Source organism: Tamandua tetradactyla, chromosome 17 (genome assembly GCF_023851605.1).
Source record: "Tamandua tetradactyla isolate mTamTet1 chromosome 17, mTamTet1.pri, whole genome shotgun sequence".
Lineage (NCBI taxonomy): Eukaryota > Metazoa > Chordata > Mammalia > Pilosa > Myrmecophagidae > Tamandua > Tamandua tetradactyla.
In genome coordinates, this window is record NC_135343.1 from 38141245 (window position 1) to 38164979 (window position 23735).

Here is a 23735-nt window from a genome sequence, read left to right on the forward strand (position 1 = left end):
AATAGAGCGTGTGTATGTGGCATTACTCTTTCTTGAGTGCAGAGAGAAGTAAATAGCGTTCTGCTGGACAAGATAAAAGTTAGTACTTTACTTGACTCGTCCCTTACCCCTCAAAAAAATCCTCCAACCATTAGATGGCTTTACTTCAAGAGATGAAATCCTTGTGCTCTCAAAATTTGGACAGCTCCCTAAAGTTACTTTCCAAGGTATTTTGATTTGCACAATTATCTGTGAAGACGTGTTTTAAGATGATTTTTTTCCTATGGTAAATTGTCTTCCTTTTAAATTCAGGTTATCCACGCGTAAGAGGACTTTGCAGGGGGTTCCCTTATATCTGTCGCGACCAGAGCAAATATTAGAGTTGAAATAAAAACGAAATCGATTTAATGTGAATAGGAAGAGACCATCTTTTCGGGTTGGCGCCGTTTTCGCGCGGGGGCTGGGGGCCGCGCGGGACGGAAGAGGTTCTAATCCAGTGCTTGTGTGTTTCCGCTGGGGGCAGAAACGACTGGAAGGGGTAAAGGGAGCGTTCTGTTGTCTCTAGAAGAGTTCTGCGTCTCTAGCCCGCCTCTCGCAGACAGCTGTCGGGCGACCGTGACTCAACTTGGAGGCCCCAAGCTACCCTGGTGCGCGCAGTGGCGTGGCCTGGGCGCTGCATTTGGCGCCACGCCGGGTTTCACTTGCGAGTGAGGCTTTTTTAGAGCTCTTAAGGAGAGTGTGATAAAGCTTCTCATTCATTCACTCGTTCGTCCTTTGTTTCAGGGCCAGGGCTTGTGCTGGATACCCTAGCGAGCTTTATCTCACCCAGGCCCACACGACATCTGTGGGGAGGGATTTTACGCAGACGGAGAACGCGGCGGCGGACTGCGCTGGGCCACTTCACCGCTCGCCGCCCCTCGGCTGGAGCGGCAGGCAAGCTCTCTGGCGGGCCCGTGCGGCGGGGCGAAAGCACCAACCCTAGAGAGAAACTCTCTCCTCCCAAATCCTCAGGAAAAGAGATGCGACCACGTTCCACGTTCTCCCGGGCCCTCTGACCCCGAGGGCCTAGGCCCGGGTCGGCTCGAGCGGCTCCGGCAAATGCGAATGAGCCCGGGGCCGTCCCCCAGGCCACATCTCCCAGCGGTCACCCGCAGCCGGTCCCGCGATTGGCTAGCGTTGCCCGCGTCCGGGCAACCTCGGGCAGCACCTCCTGCGGGGCTCCCCTTCGCCCCCCCACCGCGCGAGTGGCCCGGGGCCGGGCGATGGGGCGCGCGGTGGCGGCTCCCGGGCGCTGATTGGCCGAAGCCTCGGGGGCGGGGCGTCGGGTGTGAAGGGGGTGGATTCAGGCGCAGGCTGCTGCCTTCCTCCTCCCCAGACTGCGTCCCCCCCAGGCGGTTCACGCGTTGCATCATCTCCAGCCCGCCGCTGCTCTGGAAAGGTTGGGCGCGGCGAGATCTACTCCGCCGGTAGCTCTGGCACCAGCCCGCACTCCCTCGCCTTCATCGCCTTCCCCGCCTCTGCCTCGGCTCCCAGGCCGAGAGACCCCGCGGGTCACACCCGGCAGACCTTGCTAGCTCTGCCCGTCTCCATTCATTGGGAGAGCCCAGGCTTTTCCCAGAGCCCAAGTCCCCCGCCTCCTCCAGCTCCGAGTTGCGGGCAGCGCCATGGAGAACAGCAGCGAGACCAACGGCTACCTCGACAGCGCCCAGGCTGGGCCTGCGGCGGAGCTCGGCGCGGCCGGGGAGGCGGCGGTACGCGCGCGGCGCTGCGCGGGCTTTCTGCGGCGCAACGCGCTGGTGCTGCTCACCGTGTCCGGGGTGCTGGCGGGCGCGGGGCTGGGCGCGGGGCTGCGCGGGCTCGGGCTGAGCCGCACGCAGGTCACCTACCTGGCCTTCCCTGGCGAGATGCTGCTCCGCATGCTGCGCATGATCATCCTGCCGCTGGTGGTCTGCAGCCTGGTGTCGGGCGCCGCCTCGCTGGACGCCAGCTCCCTCGGGCGCCTGGGCGGGATTGCCGTCGCCTACTTCGGCCTCACCACGCTGGGCGCGTCAGCGCTCGCCGTCGCTTTAGCGTTCATCATAAAGCCCGGGTCCGGCGCGCAGACCCTTCAGTCCAGCGACCTGGGGCTAGAGGAGTCGGGGGCCCCTCCCACCCCCAAAGAGACGGTGGACTCTTTTCTCGACCTGGCCAGGTAACGTTTCCCTACTTCGCCGAGGTCTCCCTAGGAGACTCCAGCTCTCCGTGCAATGTGGTTCATAAACATACCCACCCTCATCTACTTCTAAGGGTTAATTATTGGACATTAAAAAAATATATTAAAATATAACCTCTAGAGTCTTTGGGTGCAAACCGAAGATGTTTGCAAACATCACCCCGGCCCACCCAATGATAGCAATTTGCCAGGCCGCAACTTTTAGCAAGAGCCAACCCTACCGTTAGGGGCGTGGCAGCCATCCCACCAGTTCTTAAGCCTTATGCTCTTGGGCTGCCCTCACAGGTAAAAATGCTAAGATGTCGACCCCGTATCTTCATTCCCTTCTCACCTCACAGTGCCAGAAAGCCCCTGGGACCATAGGTTAAATTTTGTCTCTTGGGCTGTCCCACTGTAATTAATATGTGTGAGCGCTTGGGTTACAAGGAAGCTGGCATTTTCTGAAGAGTTGTCAGTGGACCCAAGGATGCAGGGGTGGGGTTAGTTTTGTGGAGTCCGTTGGCCAGAAACGTGCCTGTCTTCCGGACTTGGGAGCCGGTTGCTGTCCAACAGTGAGGACCATGGCAAAGTTTCATCAGCTTTACTTGGGAAGATGTGAGGAGGAAGGGAGAAGCATCTTCACTGAGCTTGGCCTGCTTTTTTGGGAATCTTAAAGGTTGCATTTCATCCCTTGAGATGATGATTATCCAAAGCCTCAGGCCCTTTTTGGTTTCTCGGTGAGCTCCAAGTTCACAGATGGGAAAACTGTTTCCTGGAGTCACTTATAACCTAGCCAGGCTCCGTTGAGTGAGGAATCCAGCTGGCTCCCTCTTCAGGTTTCCGATGGTTCTGGATTCTGAGAGGTATGTTTTGTCTTGATCCACTGAGTCAAAGCTGCTCCTTACATAGGCTGTGGAAACAGCAAGCTCTGGGCAAAGCAAGTTGACCTCCTGCTGTTTCCATTTCTCATCTGGAAAATGTGATGAGTGTCTGCTACATAGAGAGAGATTTTTGTTTAAAATAACAAGTCCAGGACATTTGTGTTGGAAATAATCCCTGGTGAGGGAGACCAAAAGTTCTTTTTGGTCTAGTGGGCAGGTGGGGGTGGCCTATTGGGATTTCGATGAGATCACAGCCTATGTTCAGTGTCCGGCAATTTGGTGTTTGGAGTCTTTAGAGATTCTTAAAATTTGGGAACTTATTTTTAGATGGTTGCTGGGGAAAAAAAGAAAGTCTGCTGAGGCTGAGAGCACCTTTGGCTTGAGGTCAGGTTATTGGCTCTCATGGGGAGGGAAGTCATTTGGGGGAGGTTGAAAGGATTCTTTTTTTTCGCCAGGAGCTGCAGCCAAGAGAGGGAGTGTGGCTATTCAGTTCTGTCCTGCTTCATTGGCCCACAGGGAGCTTCAGTAGCATCCATTTACCTCCAGGAGAGGAACAGCAACCAAAAATGTGTGCTGGGGACTGAAGCGGGGCAATTATCTCATTACCGCCAGCCCCCAAAAGGACTGCTAGTTTTCTGATTTTAAATTGAAGCCCTTTCAGCTCCTGCTTCTGAAGTGAATTGGCGAGCCGGAACCGTGGTTTAGCGGTCAGTCTAGGGGTAGCTTTTTGGTGGCTTGGGCTGCGGATGCAGGGGAGGGCTTAAGAGAGGCTTTGCCATTGCTTGTTCAGAATAGGTAGCATTTCATAGTATTCCCAACAGGCAACTTCATGTAACCCAGCAGTTCACAGACAGAGGGAAGGCAGGTGTTATGATCCTATTTTACGACTGAGGAAACAGAGAGATTAAGTAATTTGCCCAAGGTCACAGAGTGGTTTATCAAAAGAACGATTAGAAGAACTAGGAATCTCCAGCCATCGTTCAGTACTGTCTCTGCTTCTTCCACGCTCCCTGCCCCAAGTCAGCATGCCACAGTAATAATGCTGGACATCAACCTGTTAGTCATCTGTCCAGTCTAATCTGATTGGTTCAGAAATGTTTGCTCTGCGCCAAAAGAAGGGACCAGGTAAGCATGTGACTGGGTCAGGGCAAGTGGACATACTTCTGCGGGTGGGAGTTAGGGGAGGTCTGTGCCCCTGAAGTGAAGGAAAGCTCACATGCCATGCTCAGATTTGGTTTTCATTGTGAGCAGCTTGTGAGAGAAAATGGAGTCCTGAGCCACCTGTAAATGTTTCCTGGGTCTGGGTAGTCTCTGGGTAAAAATTTTTTTAATTGCTTCCTTCAAAGAAACTTCAGAGGTTTTATGTGACTCTAGGCATGCTTTTTGGCAGGGGCAGGCACCTAGTCCTTGCTTGCCTGTGGGCACCTGGGTGAAATGAGACTCTGTCAGGACACACCTCAATTATCTAAAAGGAAGTTACGTGGTAACCACCCAGAACTGAAAACACCTGGGAGGACTGGAAAGTCTGATAAGTTAGAGACTTTTCATCCAAAATGAAATGGTTTTAGCACTCAGAGAGACAGAAGCAAGTTAGAAGAATCTAGGCGTTGTGGAGCCTCTTGATGCCTAATAGTGCTCCCGGATTGTGGATCCTGGGGCACGCCCATCACTTTTCTGTGCCTCAGCTTCCTCATCTGTATAGTGGGGATTGTGACAGTACCTGCCTCACAGGGTTGCTATCAGGGGTAAAAGCCTTTATAGGACAGGACTGGCTGAAAACATGTTTGCTCTTATAATAAATGGAGCAATATGCAGAGTGATTGGGTTTTTTCCAGTTCACTTGGGCTGAGGTGGGATGGCCCTCTTTTTATAGCCTGAAATAAATGAGGGCAGATGGGAAGGAAAATGACAAGTTCAAAGATCTCAGGCTTTGAGGAGTGGTGGGGAGCTCAAGACGACTTGAAGCTAATGTAAGCTTTAAGCATATTGGGAGTCATGCAGAGGCTGGAGGAAAAGAAGGAAACAGTTGGGAGTGACTGACTTGCGCTAGATTATAGACACACTATAGGAAATTTGGAGAACAAGAAAAAGGTCAAAACTGAACACTGAAGTTCCTCCCATTATGAAATAGGGCAGAAATCCCCACAAATCCTTGTGACATTCGGTTTCTTTCCCTCCTGCCTTCTTTGCTTACTGTCTTCAAGAATGTCTTCACAGTCGGCCTCAGTTTTCTTCAGCTTCATCTTTGCAGGGATTGAGGTAATAGGCTGCTGCCTTTACTTCGGACGCTAAAATTTGTAGTTTTTAAATGGAGACCCAGAAGTTTAGCTGCAGAGGAGGCAGGGAGGGACAGCTTCTGGGCCCAGGGCTCCCATCGGCACTGCCAGCCAGAACAGTGGCCCTGGGACCTCGTCCATTGCAGGAGCATAGCAGCATGCAGTCACCTACAGGGCACACAGGAATTGAGATTTTGTCTGTTTTTTTCTTTTTTTTTTATTCTTGTGCTTATTTTCCAAACAGTAGACAGTGCCCTGAGACTTTCCCTCCACAGAGGGAGGTGTGGCAGCACGCCCTTCCGGAGAACCTGCGTGAATACGATGCCTCTCAAGTCACAAGGAACACACTTTAGTAGGCGCAAAGGAACCTCTCTGAGATTGGGATCTAATATTACCCCTTTGATTGCAAAGTCAAGGGAATGAATTGTGAATCTTTTTTTTTTTTTGGTGAGGGCAGGCACTGGGAATCGAACCCGGGTCTCCAGCATGGCAGGCAAGAAGTCTGCCTGCTGAGCCACCGTGGCCCACCCTGAATCATTTATTTTTAATGTTGGTCATTGCAGGTTGTTTTAACTATGCCTGTGCCTCTTTTGTTGGCAAGATAAAAACACTTAGCAAACCTAACAAAGATCCTATTTACAGATCCCTGGAAATTCCTCAGCCATACTGGTCACGAAAGGAAAAAAAAAAACGCTACTTAAAATTAAAAAAAAAAACTGTTGCTGTCATTCCTTCTACCACCCAGAAGCATACCTGAGAGTTCCAGAGGATGAAAGATGCATAAACTCAGAGAAACAGCTTGGTAGTAGGAACAGACACTACAGCCAATTACCTGAGTTTGAATCCCAGCTCTCCTACTTACTAGCTGTATGTGGACAAGCGATTTAGCTCTCTGTGTGCTTTTCCTTATCTGTAAAATAAAGCTAATAATAGTTTCTACTACCTAGAATTGTTATGAGGATTGAGTTGGTATTTGAGTGCCTTGCTAATATTCTGATGTGTCCCAGCCTCTCAAGGACAGCTGAAGATACTTGATACAAAGAATGAGTGCTGTTCTTAGCCTTATTTCCCAAAAAGCCCCCCCCCCAAAGGCCCAGCCTTAGCCTTTCCAGTTGTCATCTGAAACTGGACATGGGCCTTAAACAGAGGATGTGTTAACCCCTGTCCCGCTAGTGTGAGCCCACCACACCCACCCCTCCTCTGCTCCCAGCCTTGTAGGGGGTACCAAGATCTGAAGGGGCACATCTCTGTTAACTCAGTGCCTAACAGTAAACACTAGGGATAATAAATATTTATCCAGTGTACATACTGTGCCATATCCTGTCCTGAAGGGTCTTTGAAATTTCCATAAATTTGGTAAGGCGTTTTTGAACTTAAATAAAAGGAAATATTTCTGGAACAAAAAAGTATACCCAAGCAAAAGTAAATTGTTTTACAATCTTTTTATATATGACAGGAAAGTGTGTATCACCTTGACAATAAGATCAGAAGAACAAATAATACCTGGTGTAAAGAGGGAACATTTTTGAAGTTTTGAGTTGTGTGAGCTCTGTTGAGTCCATCCAGCACCTCTGAGAGCAGTTCTGCTTTTGTCAACTTAGCCTCATACCAGTTTTTTTGTCCTAAGTAATGTATCCAAGAATTCTTAGTATGCCAGATATGCTTGTCCGTTCATTCTCTCCCAATCGGATCTGATTTGGGTTTTTGAATTTAGTAGTATAGTCTTGGAGTTTTTGCAAATGTTGTTGACTTTGACCTACAGTGAGAAATATGTTTTACATTACGGTGCCCATGCACACATAGGCAAACCAAAACCTTAAAGTAAAACAGTCCTTTAGGTGTCATACACCTGATATTTTCTATTCTGTCTAATGTATTTCAGCTTTTATAAAATGCTGGTTGAGAGCCAGTAAGGTGATTGTTTGAGAAACAACACTGTTTGAGAACCTTTGGTCTAATGTGTATGTGGTATTACGTACATTCAAGTAAATTTCTCAAGATCAAATAACAGAAAAAGGGAAGAGTTGAGACCTTGAGTAAGGCAAATAATTGGTGGGTAGCAGCACCCCGAAACCTGATGAAACTGAGTGAAATGCAGTGGTAAGCATGAGAAGACCATCCCATCCTTCTAATTTCTAGACTCTGGGTTTCAGAACTCTAATCTGTACTGTCCAACAGGATAGCCACTCCCCACATGTGGCTATTTAAATTTAATTAGCTTAAGTGTAAATTAAATTTAAAATTTACTTCCCTCAGTAGCTATCAGCACATTGCAAGTACTCACTAGCCATGTGTCCACCCTATTGGCCAGCTCAAATACAGAAATGAAAATGGAAAATTCCCATTTTACAGAAAATTTTTGTGATGGTTGGTTCATCTGTTGACTTGGCCAGGTGATGGTGCCCAGTTGTCTGGTCAGGTGAGCACTGGCCTAACTGTTACTGCAAGGACAAATCATGGCTGGTTAATAAACCAGGAGCTTAATAAACCAGGAGGCTGGTTTATTAAATCATCAGTCAGCTGATTGTGTCTATGGCTGATTATATCTATGATCAACTAAGGGGAGTGGCTTCCACAAGGAGAGAACCAATCAGCTGGATTTACTCTGATCAGTTTTAAGGGCGAGGTGATGATTCCAGCAGTCAGAAGAGAGAACTTTCATCTCTGCATCAGCTAGCCAGCCTCTCCTGCGAATTCATCAAACATCTTCATCGTGGTTGCCAGCCTGAGGCCTGCCCTAAAAATTTGGACTTTTGCATCCCCATGGCTGCATGAGACACTCTTATAAAAACTCGTATTTACAGATATCTCCTGTTTGTGATATTTCCCTAGAGAACCCTCACGAATACAATTCTGTTGAACAGTGCTGATTTAGATGGAGCACCAGTGGGAGATATATCAACTTAATGTCTCTTGGCCTTGGTTTTTCCATATTGCTGAAGAGGGGGTTTGAGTTGGCTTTGTTCTAAAATGTCTCCCAGCTCAAATGACCCTCATTTGGGGAACCCACAAAGTTACTGTGAAGAGTGGGGAAAAGAGACTAGAGACAGAGCGCTGGGGAGCAAAACTGTTTGCATCATGAGCAGCTGATCCCTGAATGCAGGAGGGATCAGGAGTGAGAAGAAGCCAGAGGACACTGTAGCATGTGTGTTTAAAAGCCAAAAGAGACAGGGGTGAGAACGATGCAGAGAAATGTCTTGCCTTGCTGCCCTAGCCAGAGCTCCTTGTCCCTTGATGCTGGTGGAGGAAACAGCTTTGGGTCTGTGACAACCAGAGGGGCCAAGCAAAAGGAGTCTGTGCTTTGCCAGTGCAGGAGCATCAGTTAACAGCCCCAGGCGACTCCCTCCTAGGGATTAGTAACAAAGTGCTGAGCTGTAGAATCTAAAGAAATTTCAGCCCTCTCGATTGACTGTATTTTTTTAATTGCAAAATCTGTTTCACAGCACTATAGCACTGTACAGTATCTTTTAAAACAATTAAAAAAATAATTTCAAACAATTTCTTAGTAATTTCTTTATTTTTTTAAATAATTTTGATACATTCAATAAAATGCAACCATTTTAAGTACACAGTCAAATGAGCTTTGGAAAATATGTAACTCACTTAACCACAGCTACAATGAGCATACTGAACTTTTCCATCGCCCATGACCAGTCTCAGCAATGCTTACTTCCTACCCCTGGCTATCGGCAGCTGATCAATTATCTATCACTACAGATTGGTGGGTTTGTTTGGGGTTTATTTTGAGCTTTTTAAAAATTTAATATATTTTTTGTTAGAGGAGTTGTAGGTTTAGAGAAATATCATGCATAAAATATATGAAATACAGAGTTCCCATATACTATCCTATTATTAATACCTTGTATTTGTGGTACATTTGTTATAATTCGTGAAAGAATATTTTTATAGGTGTACTATTAACTATATAGACCATAGTTTATAATAGGTTCACTGAGTTGTATAGTCGTATGTTTTTTCCTTTGATTTTTATTCTAGTAACATATATAACCTAAAATTTCCACTTTTAGTGACATTCACATATACAGCCCAGTGCTGTTAATTACATTCATAATGTTGTGCTGCCATCTGTAATCAAAACTTTACGACCAACCCAAATAGAAATCCTGTACAATTTAAGCATCAACTCCCCATTTCCTACCGTTAACCCAGCCCCTAGTAACCTGTATTCCAGATTCTGACTCTATGAGTTTGTTTATTCTAATTACTTCATATCAGTGAGATCATACAATATTTGTCATTTTGTTTCTGGCTTATTTCATACAACATGATGTTTTCAAGGCTCGTCCATGTTGTCTCATGCATCAGAATTCATTCCCTTTTAATGCTAAATAATGTTCCATTGTATGTAGATACCACATCTTATTTACCCATAAATTGGTTGATGGATACTTGGGTTGTTTCCATTTTTTGGCAATTGTGAATAAAGCCACTGTGACCATTGGTGTGCAGATATCTGCTCGAGTCCTGGCTTTCAGTTCTTTTAGGTGTATACTTAGTAGTGGAATTGCTGGGTCATAAGGTAATTCTTTGCTTAGCCTTCTGAGGAACTGCCAAGCTGTCTTCCACAGTAGCTGCACTGTTTTACATTGCCACAAGCAATGAAGGAGTGTTTCTATTTCTCCACATCCTCTCCAACACTTATAATATTCTGGTTTTCTTAATAGCCATTCTAGAGGGTTTGAAATGGTGTCTTATTTGTAGTTTTGTTTTGCATTTCCCTAATAGCTAACGATGTTGAGTATGCTTCATGTGCTTTTAGCCATTTGTCTATCTCCTTTAGAGAAATATCCATTCAAATCTTTTGCCATTTTTAAAATTAGGTTGTTTGTATTTTTTTTGTTAAGTTGAAAGAATTATTTATATATTCTAGATATTAATTCTTTATCAGAAATATGGGTTCCAAGTAGTTTCTCCCATTAAATAGATTGTCTTTTCACTTTCATGATAAAGTCCTTTGATGCACAAAAGTTTTTAATTTCATTTTAAAATGAAAATTTATCTATCATATTTATCTCTGTTTTCTTTTGTTGCGTGTGGTTTGGGTGATAAGTCTAAGAAACCATCGCCTAACACGAGATCCTAAAGATGCCTTCCTACATTTGCTTCTAGGAATTTTGTAGTACTGACTCTTATCTTTAGGTCTTTCATCCATTTTCAGTTAATTTTTGTATATAGTGTAAGACAGGGCTCCCTTCTCATTATTTTGCATATGGATATCAAGTTCTTTCAGTACTATTTGTTGGAGAGACTGTTCTTTCCCAATTGAGTGGACCTGGCAGTCTTGTGAAAAATCAGTTGTCAATAGATGTGAGGGTCTATTTCTGAACTCTCAATTCGATTCAGTTGATCTATAGATCTGTCCTGGTGCTGGTAACATGCTGTTTTGACCACTGTAGTTTGTAATAAGTTTTAAAATCAAGAAATGTGAGTCCTTCAACTTCATTCTTTTGAAAGATGGTTTTGGCCGTTTGGGAACTACAGGTTAGTTTTCCTTTTCCTAGAGTTTCATGTGAATGAAATTATTCAGTATGTACTCTTCTTTTCCTGGCTTCTTTTACTCTACACAATGTTACTGTGGTTTTCTATATTGCTGCTTATATTAGTAGTGGTTTCTTTTATTGATAGGTACTATTCCAGTGACTGCTTATATCACAGTCCATTTATCCACTCATCTTGTGATGGACATTTGGGTTTTGGATCACTGTGAATAATGCCATTATGTGTACAGGTCCCTTTTTCAGACATATGTTTTCATTTCTCTTAGGTAAATATCTAGGGATGGAATTGCTGGGTCACATGTAAATGTATGTTTAACTTTATAATAAACCACCAGAACCCACTGTGACCTTTATCAGAACTTGATATTTTTGGCAGGAATTGCTGATTTGCCTCCAGTATTAGCTGCACTCTTCTGTTCCCATTGGATTTTGTATACTTCATGTTGTAGACTGTCTGAAAAGAGGTTGTCAATGCCTGTTTGGGGTAGAAATTCCTAGGTTAGGGTCAGGGTCTGTTCTGGGTTATCACTCATAATAAAGAGACCAAGTAGGCGAGATAGAAGGGTTTAAACAACACTTTTTAGGGTTTGTGCTTTTTGGAAGAGAGTGCATTTCAGTGCTATGGGAAAGGCTTTGCTTGCACCAAATGGGGAAACAGCAACCCCCTTAAAGATATGAGGTATTGGTAGGGGAAACTGTTCCCTATGAGGGAAGATGGAGGGCTTCTAGATGACTTGTTCTTTCTCTGACTTCCTGGGAAGAGAATCCATGGCTGGCTCATTAGAGCTGTCATGTGGTGGATGTAGAACAGGGACGTCTTGGTTCCAAGCAGTTTCTGTTTGTAACTAATATAAAAAATGGAAATGAGATACCACATCTACCCCCAAAGACTGAAATATGTCAGAAAGTTGCTATATAATTTAAAAGGCTAGGCAGATGTAAGTTGCTGTTTATCTATATACTAAAGAAAATAGCCAATATAACTTGTTAATTTACTTCTTTTAAAGTAACTATACATGTAATAGGAATCAAGTTTCTGATCACAGTTTTGCAGTGGTTAGGTCAATTGAAGATCAATTTTTGTCTGGTTAAATGCAGGCATGTAATTGCTAGTATTCTATAAGTATGTTGCAAGCAATTTAGGCTTCACAGACAAGTAAGTTGGGGAAATACTTTGCTGCCATTTCTAAATGCTGGCTCTCCTGTGGGAGCATTTTATGTGTTCTATTTAAATTGTTTTCCCATCTCATTAACTAATCCCTCTGGCTGGTGTATCCGTCAGTTATCTATTGCTGCATAACAAATTAGCACAAATAGAGTGGCTTAAAATCACCCACGTTTATTACTTCATGGTATCTGTGGTCAGGAATCAGGGCAGAGTTTAGCTGGGTCCTCCTCTTCAGAGTCTCTTAGAGAGCTGTGGCTGCAGTGCCGGCCAGAGTAGAGTATCATCTGAAGCCTCAACTGGGGAAGGACCCATTTTGAAGGTAACATGGACTTTGGCAGAATTCAGTTCCTTGACTGGGAGGTATTAGACTGGGAGCCTCAGCCTCTAGCTGACCGTCGGCCAGAGGTTGCTCTCAGAGTCTTGAGGGTCTCTCCACCGTGCTACCTTGCTTTATCAAAGCATGCAAGGCCAGAAGGCTGCTAGCAAGATAGAAATCACAATTTTTTGTAACAGTGTCACAGGAGTGACTTTTTCTGTGTTCTGTTGGTTAGAAACAACAAAGGCCCCATTCCCATTCGAGGGGAGGGGATTCCATGAAGGAGTGACTGCCAGAAGCCAAGATCACTAGGGAGTTTTAGTAATCTTAGACTCTGTCTGCCTCAGGTGGCTCCTCTGAAATCAAGTGCCCTACAAATAGTTGCCTGGAGATCCTAGTGCTAGCACAGAAGTAAAAATTAGCAATGCCAGATGTTTCTTGCAGGAAATGTGTAGAACAATTGTCTGTGGGCTGGAATTTCTTGCATCTCATTATCAGCATCCTACACAGAACCTGACCCAAAGGATCCCTTAATAAAATTGTTTGCAGGAATAAATTTTGGTTTCAGAATCTAGCTTAATTCGATCAGCTCAATTGCCCTCCTTTTGTAATAAGTATTTTTATAACAGTTATAGCAAATATTTTATAATAGCCATCATCCTACAGTGAAATCCATTAGTAGAATTTACCTAGGCACATAATTTCGACATCAATGTGACTTACCTGTAATAGAAAAGACAAAAGGAAAATTATTTGCAATAAAAATAATGTCTCAATATGTCAGTACACTAAAACAAAGCCATTAGGTGCTTGTTCCTGAATTGAGAATCATCATTCATGAGAGAGCTATCAGATACTTGCTCCTCACGTGTGGAATTAAGGACTAAGATCCTACAAGTTGCCATTGGAGATGTGGTACTCTAGAAAGATGAACAAAGATGGAAACAAAAACCCTCTCCTCGTTTACACAGGAGTTACATTCCTGAAAAATTAAGCTTCTGTTAAAACTGTGCAAGAAATACATGTTTTGGAGTTAGTCTAGGCTCAGGCAATTATAAAAATGAGGTTTGCATCCACATGTATGTCTTACAGGCCACTGGGACGCCAGGAGTACCTTGAGATTGCCGTGCATAGCAGGACAAAAGGCTGCCGCCTGGGACTCCCCTCCTTGCCCTCGCTACCCCCAGTTCCAGGAATGCCTCCCAATTATCATGACAACCAGAATGCCCACTACTGGGCAGCACCAACAGGGCTAATGCTCAGGGGAAAGGAAAATGGTGCAGTGATTTTTTTTTTAGTTGGACACAGTTGAGACCTAAATACTGAGGAGTACCATGAGGGAGATGAGGACAAAATTCAGTGCCCCCGAATTATCCATTGTGGGCCAGCAGCCAGGGAACAGTCGGGTTGCTGGATGAGGGAACTGTGGTAACCACTGTGGGTGGGGGAGAGAACACCCCGGGTTTGGCTGTTAGAGATTGACAGCTCAAAGCAGATACTTCACTGAATTTTACAGATACTGATGAAATGCTCTTTTTTCCAACAGAAACCTGTTCCCCTCAAATCTTGTGGTTGCTGCTTTTCGTACGGTAAGGTCTTGAAGCTTTGCTAAAAATATGTGCCTTTGAGGGGGAGGTGTGTGTATAGATTACTGCTGTAGAGTTAAGTAAGGTGGAACTGGGAGGGAGAAAATAAAAATCACCCATAATCACTATCTAGCTATCATTTTTAGCACTTTGATATACAACCTTTAAATATGGTTTTTCTATGCATATGCACACAGGTTGCAAAAATAAAGATCAGCTCATCCTACACATATTGTTTTGTAAACTGCCCTTTTTTAAAACTGCTTTTATTGTATAATATAACATATATACAAAGCAAAGAAAGACAAAAGCAGTAGTTTTCAAAGCACTCTTCAATATGTACTTACAGGACAGGTCCCAGAGTTTGTCATGGGCTACCATACCATCCTCTCAGATTTTTCCTTCTAGCTGCTCCAGAACGTTGGAGGCTAAAAGAAATAAATATTTTTTTATCATCACAATCAACTTTTTTTTCTTTGTGAAAATAATACATAACAAAAAAGCAATAAATTTCAAAGCACAGTACCACAATTAGTTGTAGAACAGATTTCAGAGTTTGAGATGGGTTACAATTGCACAATTTTAGGTTTTTACTTCTAGCTGCTCTAAGATCCTGAAGACTAAAAGAAATATCAACGTAGTGATTCCGCAATCATACGCATTTGTTAAGCCCTACCTTCTCTGTATAGCTCCACCATCCTCTTTGATCTTTCTTCCACTCTTTAGGGTATTTGAGCTCTGCCTATTCTAATAAACTGCCCTTTTTAAAGGCAATATGCTGTGAACACTTTCTCATGTCAGTAGGTGTCCTGCATAATTGTTAATGGCAGTACACCCCGTGAGTGGGCCATGATGTTACTCTATCAGCCTGTTCCGGTGGGTGTTCAGCCTGTTTCTAGTTTTCCTGTTTTTAGCAGTGCTGCATGTAATCACCCTGTGGCCGGTTTTTACACAGAGAAAATATGAAGTCTAGATGAGATGGTCTAATCTGCTTACCTTTCTCAAGCAAAGACTTTGCTGTTTCTACTTACAGCCTCTCAGTTTTGTTTTTTAAGCCGAGTATAAGCACAGGTGGAGTCAGTCTGAATATATAATGTGAGGTAGGAGAGAAAACTGGATTTATGGAGATGCAGTCGCATGGTATGGGTAGGCTTTGTTTCTCCTGCTGACTTGATCCTGAGACAGCTGAACACCTCTGCTTCTGGGGACCCCTGACCTGTCCCTGCTGAGAGAGACCCAAGCTCGTCCCCCCTGGCTTTGCTCCTCCTGCCACATCAGGAACCAGCTGCCCATGGATGGAGCCAGGAAGGATGTTTTATAACAAATTCCACTCGATGTTGCCACTGGGAGCTGCAGGGAGACCCCACTGGGCACCGCACAGAAGTATGTGATGTCAACCGTGGGACCAAAGCCGGGGAGACCCTCACTCTGAGTCCCCAGGGGGCAGCCAGAGGCAGCCGCCTCACCTCGCTCCCATCCCTCGCCTGGAGAGAGGCTCAGGCCTGGTTAGCAACAGGTGCTGAAAAGCAGTCAAGCTAAAATAAGTTCTGAAGCACAGTGGAGCATAAATAAATGAATGAAAATAAAGTGGCCCCTTGAAGAGTGACCTTTGGCATTAAGGAGTTAATACCAAGGTTAGGCAAATAATATGAACTGTCAGCTGCTTGGGGGCGTGGCATGAAATTGTGTAGGCTTCTCCTCCCAACCATTGCCCAAGGAACTAAGGAAATTCCCTCTGGTTCTTCATGTCGTTAAATAACCCAGAGGCTCTTGGAGTACAAGCTACCTTGATCCTTTTATTTAATTTTTTATTTTGAAATAATTTCTGTCTTACAAGACAGTTGCAAACATAAATCAAAGCCAACACAAACAACTCCAATATACCCCCTACTCAGAGACTCCAAGATAACAGCTTTTAACATTTTGCCACACTCATTAAATCATCCCCTATCTGTCTGTCTGTATGTCTGTCTCTTTCTCTCTCGCCATAAACATTTGAGAGTAGATTGCATATATCCTGCTCTTTGAACACTTAATATCATGTGTATTTTTCCAAGCAAAGATATTCACTCATGTAACCCATAAAGTTCAGTTATCAGGTTCAAGAAATTTAGCATTGATATAAAGCTTACAGTCTATACTCCTTTTTTTTCCCTTTCATTTTTCCCAGTAATACTCTGGAGAATTTTCCCTCCATTATTAGATCCCACCCAGCTACCCTGATATTAATGTAGCTTTTGTACAGTTCTCTGAGGCCTTTGATAGACCAACCAAGTGAGGAAAGAACATACTCGGGGCTTGGGGCATAGAAGGCTGGCAGTCCTCCGTCTCCTCTCTGCCCTCCCTCTCCTCTCCCTCCTCCCACTCCTCTCCATCTCCCGCTCCTCTCCTGTCTCCCAGCTCCTCTCCATCCTCCCACTCCTCTCCCGTCCTCCCGCTCCTCTCCCGTCCTCCTGCTCCTCTTCCGTCCTCCCGCTCTTCTCCATCCTCCCGCTCCTCTCCCGTCCTCCTGCTCCCCCTGTCCTCCCGTTCCGCTCCATCCTCCCACTCCTCTCCATCCTCCTGCTCCTCTCCATCCTCCCGCTCTCTCCCATCCTCCCGCTCCTCTGCATCCTCTCGCTCCTCTCCCTCCTCCCGCTCCTCTCCCATTCTCCTGCTCCTCTTCTGTCCTCCAGCTCCTCTCTGTCCTCCCACTCCTTTGCATCCTCCCACTCTTCTCCGTCCTCCCACTCCTCTCCCTCCTCCTTCACTCCTCTGCCATCCTCCCGCTCCTCTCTGTCCTCCCGCTCCTCTCCCTCCTTCCGCTCCTCTCCATCCTCCCACTCCTCTCCCGTCCTCCAGCTCCTCTCCCGTCTTCCCGCTCCTCTCTCATCCTCCCACTCCTCTCCGTCCTCCCGCTTCTCTCCCTCCTCCTGCTCCTCTGCATCTTCCCACTCCTCTCCGTCCTCTTGCTCCTTTCCCATCCTCCTGCTCCTCTCCATCCTCCCGCTCCTCTGCATCCTCCCGCTCCTCTCCCGTCCTCCCACTCCTCTGCATCTTCCTGCTCCTTTACCGTCCTCCCGCTCCTCTCCCGTCCTCCCACTCCTCTCCCATCCTCCCACTCCTCTCTGTCCTCGTGCTCCCCTGGCCAGGCTTAGCCTGTGAACTGACAGCAGTTTTCCCTTTTCTTACTCACAGTATGCCACCGACTACAGAGTGGTGATCCACAACATGAGCTCTGGGAACACCACCACGGAAAAGGTAAAGCTTTTTATAAGATTACTTATAAAAAATGCTTACAGAAAAGCAAGTAATGTTTCCTAATAGAAGATATATGAGGCATCTTTTTCTCAGCAGGACATAAAACGAAGTTTGGATGGGCTGTTTGAAGCACACAGGTTCACCTGACTACTTTGGTTATTTATAGCCACATGCCAGTATATCTGTAGTGCTGGGGTCCTCAGTGGGTCAGTTTACTCCAATACTAAGGTTCTCTTTTTTCAAAAAATACCTATAAAACCTCTTCTGCTATTCTGAAATATAATTAATAAATTATTTAACCTACATAAATATATGTATACACACACACATAACTTTTAAAAATGAGCATGATGCAAGAAAGAAATAAAAGTAAGGAAATTTAAAATAAAAATAAGTGTTTTTCCATGCAAATGCACAACTAAACTAGAAGACAATGAAGTTTTAGATATTTGCATCTACTTAAAAATGTATAAATTTGGATTTAAAAGCAGTGAAATGGAATTCAACTGAATATTGTAAACACTCTGGGGGAGGAGATTTGAAATAAGGGCTAAATAAGTATTGTTGTGTATATGTAGAGAATCACACTAAACGCGACTGCCACGACTGCCGACTGACAAAAATGTGTTGTGCTAGTTATGTGGTTATCATTGGCACTTTGGCTTTTGGCAACATAATTATTTAAAAATGGAGGACACTTGGTAAATTTCAGTGCAAAATAGATTGCAATCTTCTTTCTGTGTACATCAACTTGGTATTACTGGAAAACCCAGTGTGCATTAAAACTGTGGAGACAAAAGCCTGAGTTTACGTATGAAGTGGACTTAGCTCTAGGCGCAGATAATGAACCTGTTTGCACGTTGATGGAGTGCCCAGAAGCCTGAGGCATGTGGGAAAGTCTGCCGGGCTTATTGGCATTCTGAGGGCCTGCGCATTATTACCCTGCCCATTAAGACCCCCAATTATTATGAAAAAACAAAAATACCCTCAGGGAATGATATTTTCAATGTTGAGAAATAATGATTTAATCAGTGGCCCTTAAGTAAATAGGATGGATGTCGTGCCCCACCCTTTGACCAAGCCCAGCTGGACCCCGCTTCCGACAATCCCTGGATTCCAAAGTAGGGCCAATTGAGATAAGGGGTCAGGTGGGCTAACGACCTAGGTAAGTGACACACCTGTGTGACAACCTTATGGCACAGATGCTCTCCTTATATCATCTCATCTGAGCCTTGGGACAACTTGATCAAGTAGAATTTATTACCCCCCCTTCTCACGTACTTGAAATTATAGTACGTGATAATAACTTCAAGGTTGATCAAGACAATTTGAAACCAAGAGTGATGAATAATTCTAGAAAACTAATTGTGCAGTACCTTCAGGTTTTGGCAAATGGGTCATTCATCAGCTGCTCTAACCTCCAATTAGAGATATTGGTGATCTGTGAGCCTCCAGCCCGGCTGATCAACTCTTGCCCCTGCTATGAATTTAACAGAGAAGTGTGAGGACTCAGACTTTAAGAAGAGAGGAGTGGTATCTCCTCACTGGTTCCAGTGTTTCATAAACCCTGTGGCTGTAAAATTGTGTAAAGACATAGCCTGAGTGGTCCTTGTCCCCTGGGATGGGATGTTGGTGACAGGGAACAGTCAGTCCGGAAGCCCTGAAATATCTTCCCCCAACCGTGGCTCTATCTTCTATGCCCATTTTGACCCCATATGGTAACCTCCACGGATACATACCTCTTAGGCTATAATTGAGTCATCAATTCATTAAACAGGGATTTATTTGACATCTATTTTTTTTATATCCCAATAATGTGCTTTAAAAAAAAATTATTTATTAATTAAAAAATTAAGAAACCAAATAAAACATCAACATATATAATCAGTAATTCACAGTATCATCACTTAGTTGCATATTCATCATTTCTTAGAACATTTGCATTAATTCAGAAAAAGAAACAAAAAGACAATAGAAAAAGAAATAAAACGAACATAGGAAAAAAAAAAAAGATTATACCTACCATACCCCTTACCCCTCGTTTCCATGGATCACTAGCATTTCAAACTAAATTTATTTTAGCATTTGTTCCCCCTATTATTTATTTTTATTCCATATGTTCTACTCGTTTGTTGACAAGGTAGATAAAAGGAGCATCAGGCACAAGGTTTTCACAATCACACAGTCACATTGTGACAGCTGTATCATTATTCAGTCGTCCTCAAGAAACATGGCTACTGGAACACAGCTCTTCATTTTCAGGCATTTCCCTCCAGCCTCTCCATTACATCTTGAATAACAAGGTGATATCTACTTAATGCATAAGAATAACCTCCAGTATAACCTCTCGACTGTGTTTGGAGTCTCTCAGCCATTGACACTTTGTCTCATTTCCCTCTTCCCCCTTTTGGTCGAGAAGGTTTTCTCAATCCCTTGATGCTAAGTCTCAGCTCATTCTAGGGTTTTTCTCAATCCCTTGATGCTGAGTCTCCGCTCATTCTAGGATTTCTGTCCCATGTTGCCAGGAAGGTCCACACCCCTGGGGGTCATGTCCCACGTAGAGAAGGAGAGGGTGGTGAGACTGCTCATCGTGTTGGCTGGAGAGAGAGTATTTGGCATCTATTTATATGTGCCCTTACCAGGTGATGAGCTATAATAATATAGACAAAACTTACATTCCAGTAAGGAGAGAACTATACTAAATAACTGTCAGTTGGGGATAAGTGCTAAGAAGAAAAGTAAAGCAGAGGCCCAGAGGACAGACAGAGAGAGAAAGGGAGTGTGTGTGTATTGGGCGGGGAGGGGTGTGCTATTTCAGCCTGAGTGGTCAGGGGGGCTCCCAATAGGGTGGGGAGGAGTTCTAGGGAGACCTGGACCTAGAGTGACTTGGGCAGCAGGAGTAAATGCAAATGCACACCACGCTGGAAGCCCACCTGTCGGCAGCCTCCTGGCAGAACTGTCATTGCCCTGAAGTCAGAGAGCCGGCTTTGTTGTCTGGAATGTCCTCACACCTCTGACACCACAGCTTGGAATTGCAGACCCACTAAACCCAACTTTGGGCTATTAGTCAAATTCTCTGGCTGCACTAATTCTCGCCCTTTAGTTCTGTTTAGGACTCAAGATGTAGTCAAGAAGTGTGAGTCAACAGCCCCAAGGTCAGCACCAGGTATTAGCTGTGCAGCTGGAAGAATTCTAGTAGTGCCAACTTCTTTGGAATCCTTCTCCAAGCTGGTGGTAGAGAAAAGGCTAAGATCTAAAGCACTCTTCTCTCTCCCTTAGCTCTTTAAATTATACTTGCCATAAATTCACAGTTCAAGTCCAGAGAGAGAGTGATAATATTCAGAAGTCCTGTTATCTGTGGGATTACAATAGCATTGTAAAACTCACACACACACATCATAAGTCTGGAATGATCTCTAACGAAATACCCCTGATAGAATAATAAGGCTAATGCTTGTTGGTTTTTATTTGCCAGACACAGTCTAAGCACTTCACACTTATTGACACATTTAATTTTTTTTTTTTTTTTTTTTACATGGGCAGGCACCGGGAATCAAACCTGGGTCCTCTGGCATGGCAGGCAAGCATTCTTGCCTGCTGAGCCACCATGGCTCACATTTAATTTTCACAGCAATCTTATTTTAGCTACTGTTATTGTCCCCATCTTATAGGTGGGAAACTGAGGCACAGAAAGATTAAGTAACTTAGCCAGACTGTTGGTATGAAGCGTTTATTTCAGCTGCTGTCATAGATTAGGAAACCAAATTGCTATTGCACTTGGTTTATTACTTTGTCACTTTGCAGCTCCATACCACAAGGATCTCTTTTAGATTAATTGCCTTCAAATGGAACTTGAATAAGATTATCACTTGCCTCGGATAACGTTGACCTGATTCTAACTTTACAACCACATTTCTCAATCTGTTTCAAGATTTGCAGTATTTTTTATTTGTGTGTATGTGGGGGGAGTGTTATATACTTACATACATATATCTACACACTTGTGTTGATATCACAGATGTGCTAGGAATCAGAAACAGGACTGATCACTAAGCCCTTCCTTCTAGAATGTGACAACGTTTTTAATAAGGAAAACCTATATTTGCAGAGTCTAAAGTCATTTATGTTCAAACGTATTTATAATGCAACAGTTTAAAAAAAGAGCTCTGTAGTCAAATAAGTTAGAGAAACCCTAGCTTTAATAAAATAAAATCAAGCATGTTTCTTTACCAAAAAAAAAAGTAACTTAGCCAAGTTCACATAGATAGGAAGTGATGGAAGTGGGACCCTGCCACCCAAGCTCCTTAATTATTATTATTACTTTCCTATAAATGATATAAATCAATATGAGCAAAGGTGTTTATATATGTAATCATTGTACTATATTTCTTTCAACTTTTGTATTATGTTTGAAATTTTTCATCATGAAAAGTTGAAAGAAACTGAAAAACTCCTCTATCAGTTTTTATGATACATTTGAAGTCATGCTTCCTGGGGCATTACAAGTAAATTGTACCTGTGCCTCCACTTAATTTGGGAATTAGAAAAATCTTTAAAAAGCATATTTGTGGTAATTTTGTTTAAGAAATAAACATGCCTCTTGGTACTTCTTGCAAAGGTAATAATGTGAGATCATATGTTAGGATGGGATAAAATGTTGATCTAATATATGCTTGCTATAGTGAGATTCATTATTACTGGAAAAAATGAAGAATGTATTATATCTACATATTTTAAGTCAGTGATTTAGGAAAGAATGCCCTGAAAAAGTACCTTTTTGTGAAGTACATCAATGGAAGGAGTCATCATAAAACCCAAACAACGAAAAATTGGTTGACATTAGAAGGCAGATGACAACCATTGATTCTTTTTCTTTTTTTTTAACTTTTTTAAATTGTATAATATATATACAAAGCAAAGAAAGAAAAAAACAATAGTTTTCAGAGCACTTTTCAAGAAGTAATTTCAGGACAGATCCCCTCTCAGATTTTTCCTTCTAGCTGTTTCAGAATATAAGAGGCTAGAAGGAATAGATATTTTGTTATCATTTTTCTTTTTTGTGAAAAATAATATATATACAAAAAAGCAATAAATTTCAAAGCACAGCACCAATTAGTTGTAGAACAGATTTCAGAGTTTGGTATTGGTTACAATTCTACAAATTTTAGGTTTTACTTCTAGCTACTCTAAGATACTGGAGACTAAAAGAAATATCAATTTAATGATTCAGCAGTCATATTTGTATGTGCAGCCCTACCTTCTCTGATTAACTCTGCCATCACCTTTGATCTTTCTATCCCACTTTTTAGGGTATTTGAGCTATGGCCATTCTAACTTTTTCACAACCATTGATTCTTGGTTTGAAGGAACTTTTCACTAACCAGTTGTTATTCTTTTAAAAGCCAACTGTCAAGGAGATTGTCCAACTTCTACTTGAATATATCCAACCCAATTCTTTCTGTTTCACCTGTGTCATTTTCAAACAGCTTTTAGAGGTGACAACTAGGTGAAAGTTTGATTGACTTTTGTACCCTCAGACTCGGTCTCCTCCTGGGTTTCCTACCCCTTTATTTGTGAAATCACTGAGGGCTAAAGAAAACATTAAACTTTTTCTCATTCTGGGCATAGTGTTTTAGGTTGGTGGACATTTTTGCTTACTGGCTGTGACCCAGGGCCCTTCCGTCCCCTCTGAACCTGCAGATTCCTGTTGGCACCGAGATCGAAGGGATGAATATCTTGGGCTTGGTCCTTTTTGCCCTGGTGTTAGGAGTGGCCCTCAAGAAACTAGGCTCTGAAGGAGAAGAGCTCATCCGTTTCTTCAATGCCTTCAACGAGGCGACGATGGTCCTGGTGTCCTGGATTATGTGGTCAGTGCTGCCCCTCCCCTCCTCCTTCCCACTCATGACTTCCGCCTCCGGAAAAGAGCCCCAGACTGCTGTTCTGGGTCATCTTGTGGGGCCACCTGACCTAGGGCTCTGTTTGTGGTTGATGCTCCTATGGGTACAGGTGGGTGGTGGGCGGTGGGTAGACTGTTCTTGGTTCAGGTGGTGGAGGTTTCTGCCCATCTCGAGGACCTCAGAAAGTTAGGCATGTGCCATAGTTACCCTTGGCTTCCTGAGAGCCCACAGTGACCCCTTGTGGTTCTGTCACCCATGGTCACTTTATTGGGTTGAACCCGTATCATCGAGTAGAGCCCTGAATTCCATCAGTTTGCTCTGTAGCATAAAATAAGACTCATTTATCTTAAATTAATAGCCTTCAAGTTTCATTTAAGATACCCATAGGTGTAGTATTTTATAACACGAAGGACAAGTCCCTCTTATTCCATGCACACCATCTCCTAGTCATATCAACTTGGGAGAGTCCTCTTTTATATAGGCTTTTAATTTATGAATGTTTCTTTTGTAATATCAATGAAAGGATGATTGTTCAATAAAAATCATTAAATTGATTCCTAGCTAAAAAGTAAAAATCTAACAGATCCCTCAAAGCAATTTCTCAGAAATCATACTAATTCCAGCACCAGGCCCTTATAACCTTTATCTTACTCTTTTGCCCCAGGCAAACTTCTTTGGTTTT

General features: G+C 43.6%; 1 protein-coding gene across 1 annotated transcript in view; it reads left to right on the forward strand.

The window, feature by feature from the left end:
- Positions 1–1293: 1293 nt before the first annotated feature.
- The window catches only part of SLC1A4 (solute carrier family 1 member 4), a 37732-nt gene continuing 15290 nt past the window's right edge, over positions 1294–23735 (forward strand). Inside the window, exons 1-4 of the mRNA XM_077134401.1 lie at positions 1294–2170; positions 13877–13919; positions 17094–17156; positions 22857–23023. Coding sequence (XP_076990516.1) covers positions 1644–2170; positions 13877–13919; positions 17094–17156; positions 22857–23023 — 800 coding nt within the window. The 5' untranslated portion in view covers positions 1294–1643. The remainder of the gene's footprint in view (positions 2171–13876; positions 13920–17093; positions 17157–22856; positions 23024–23735) is intronic.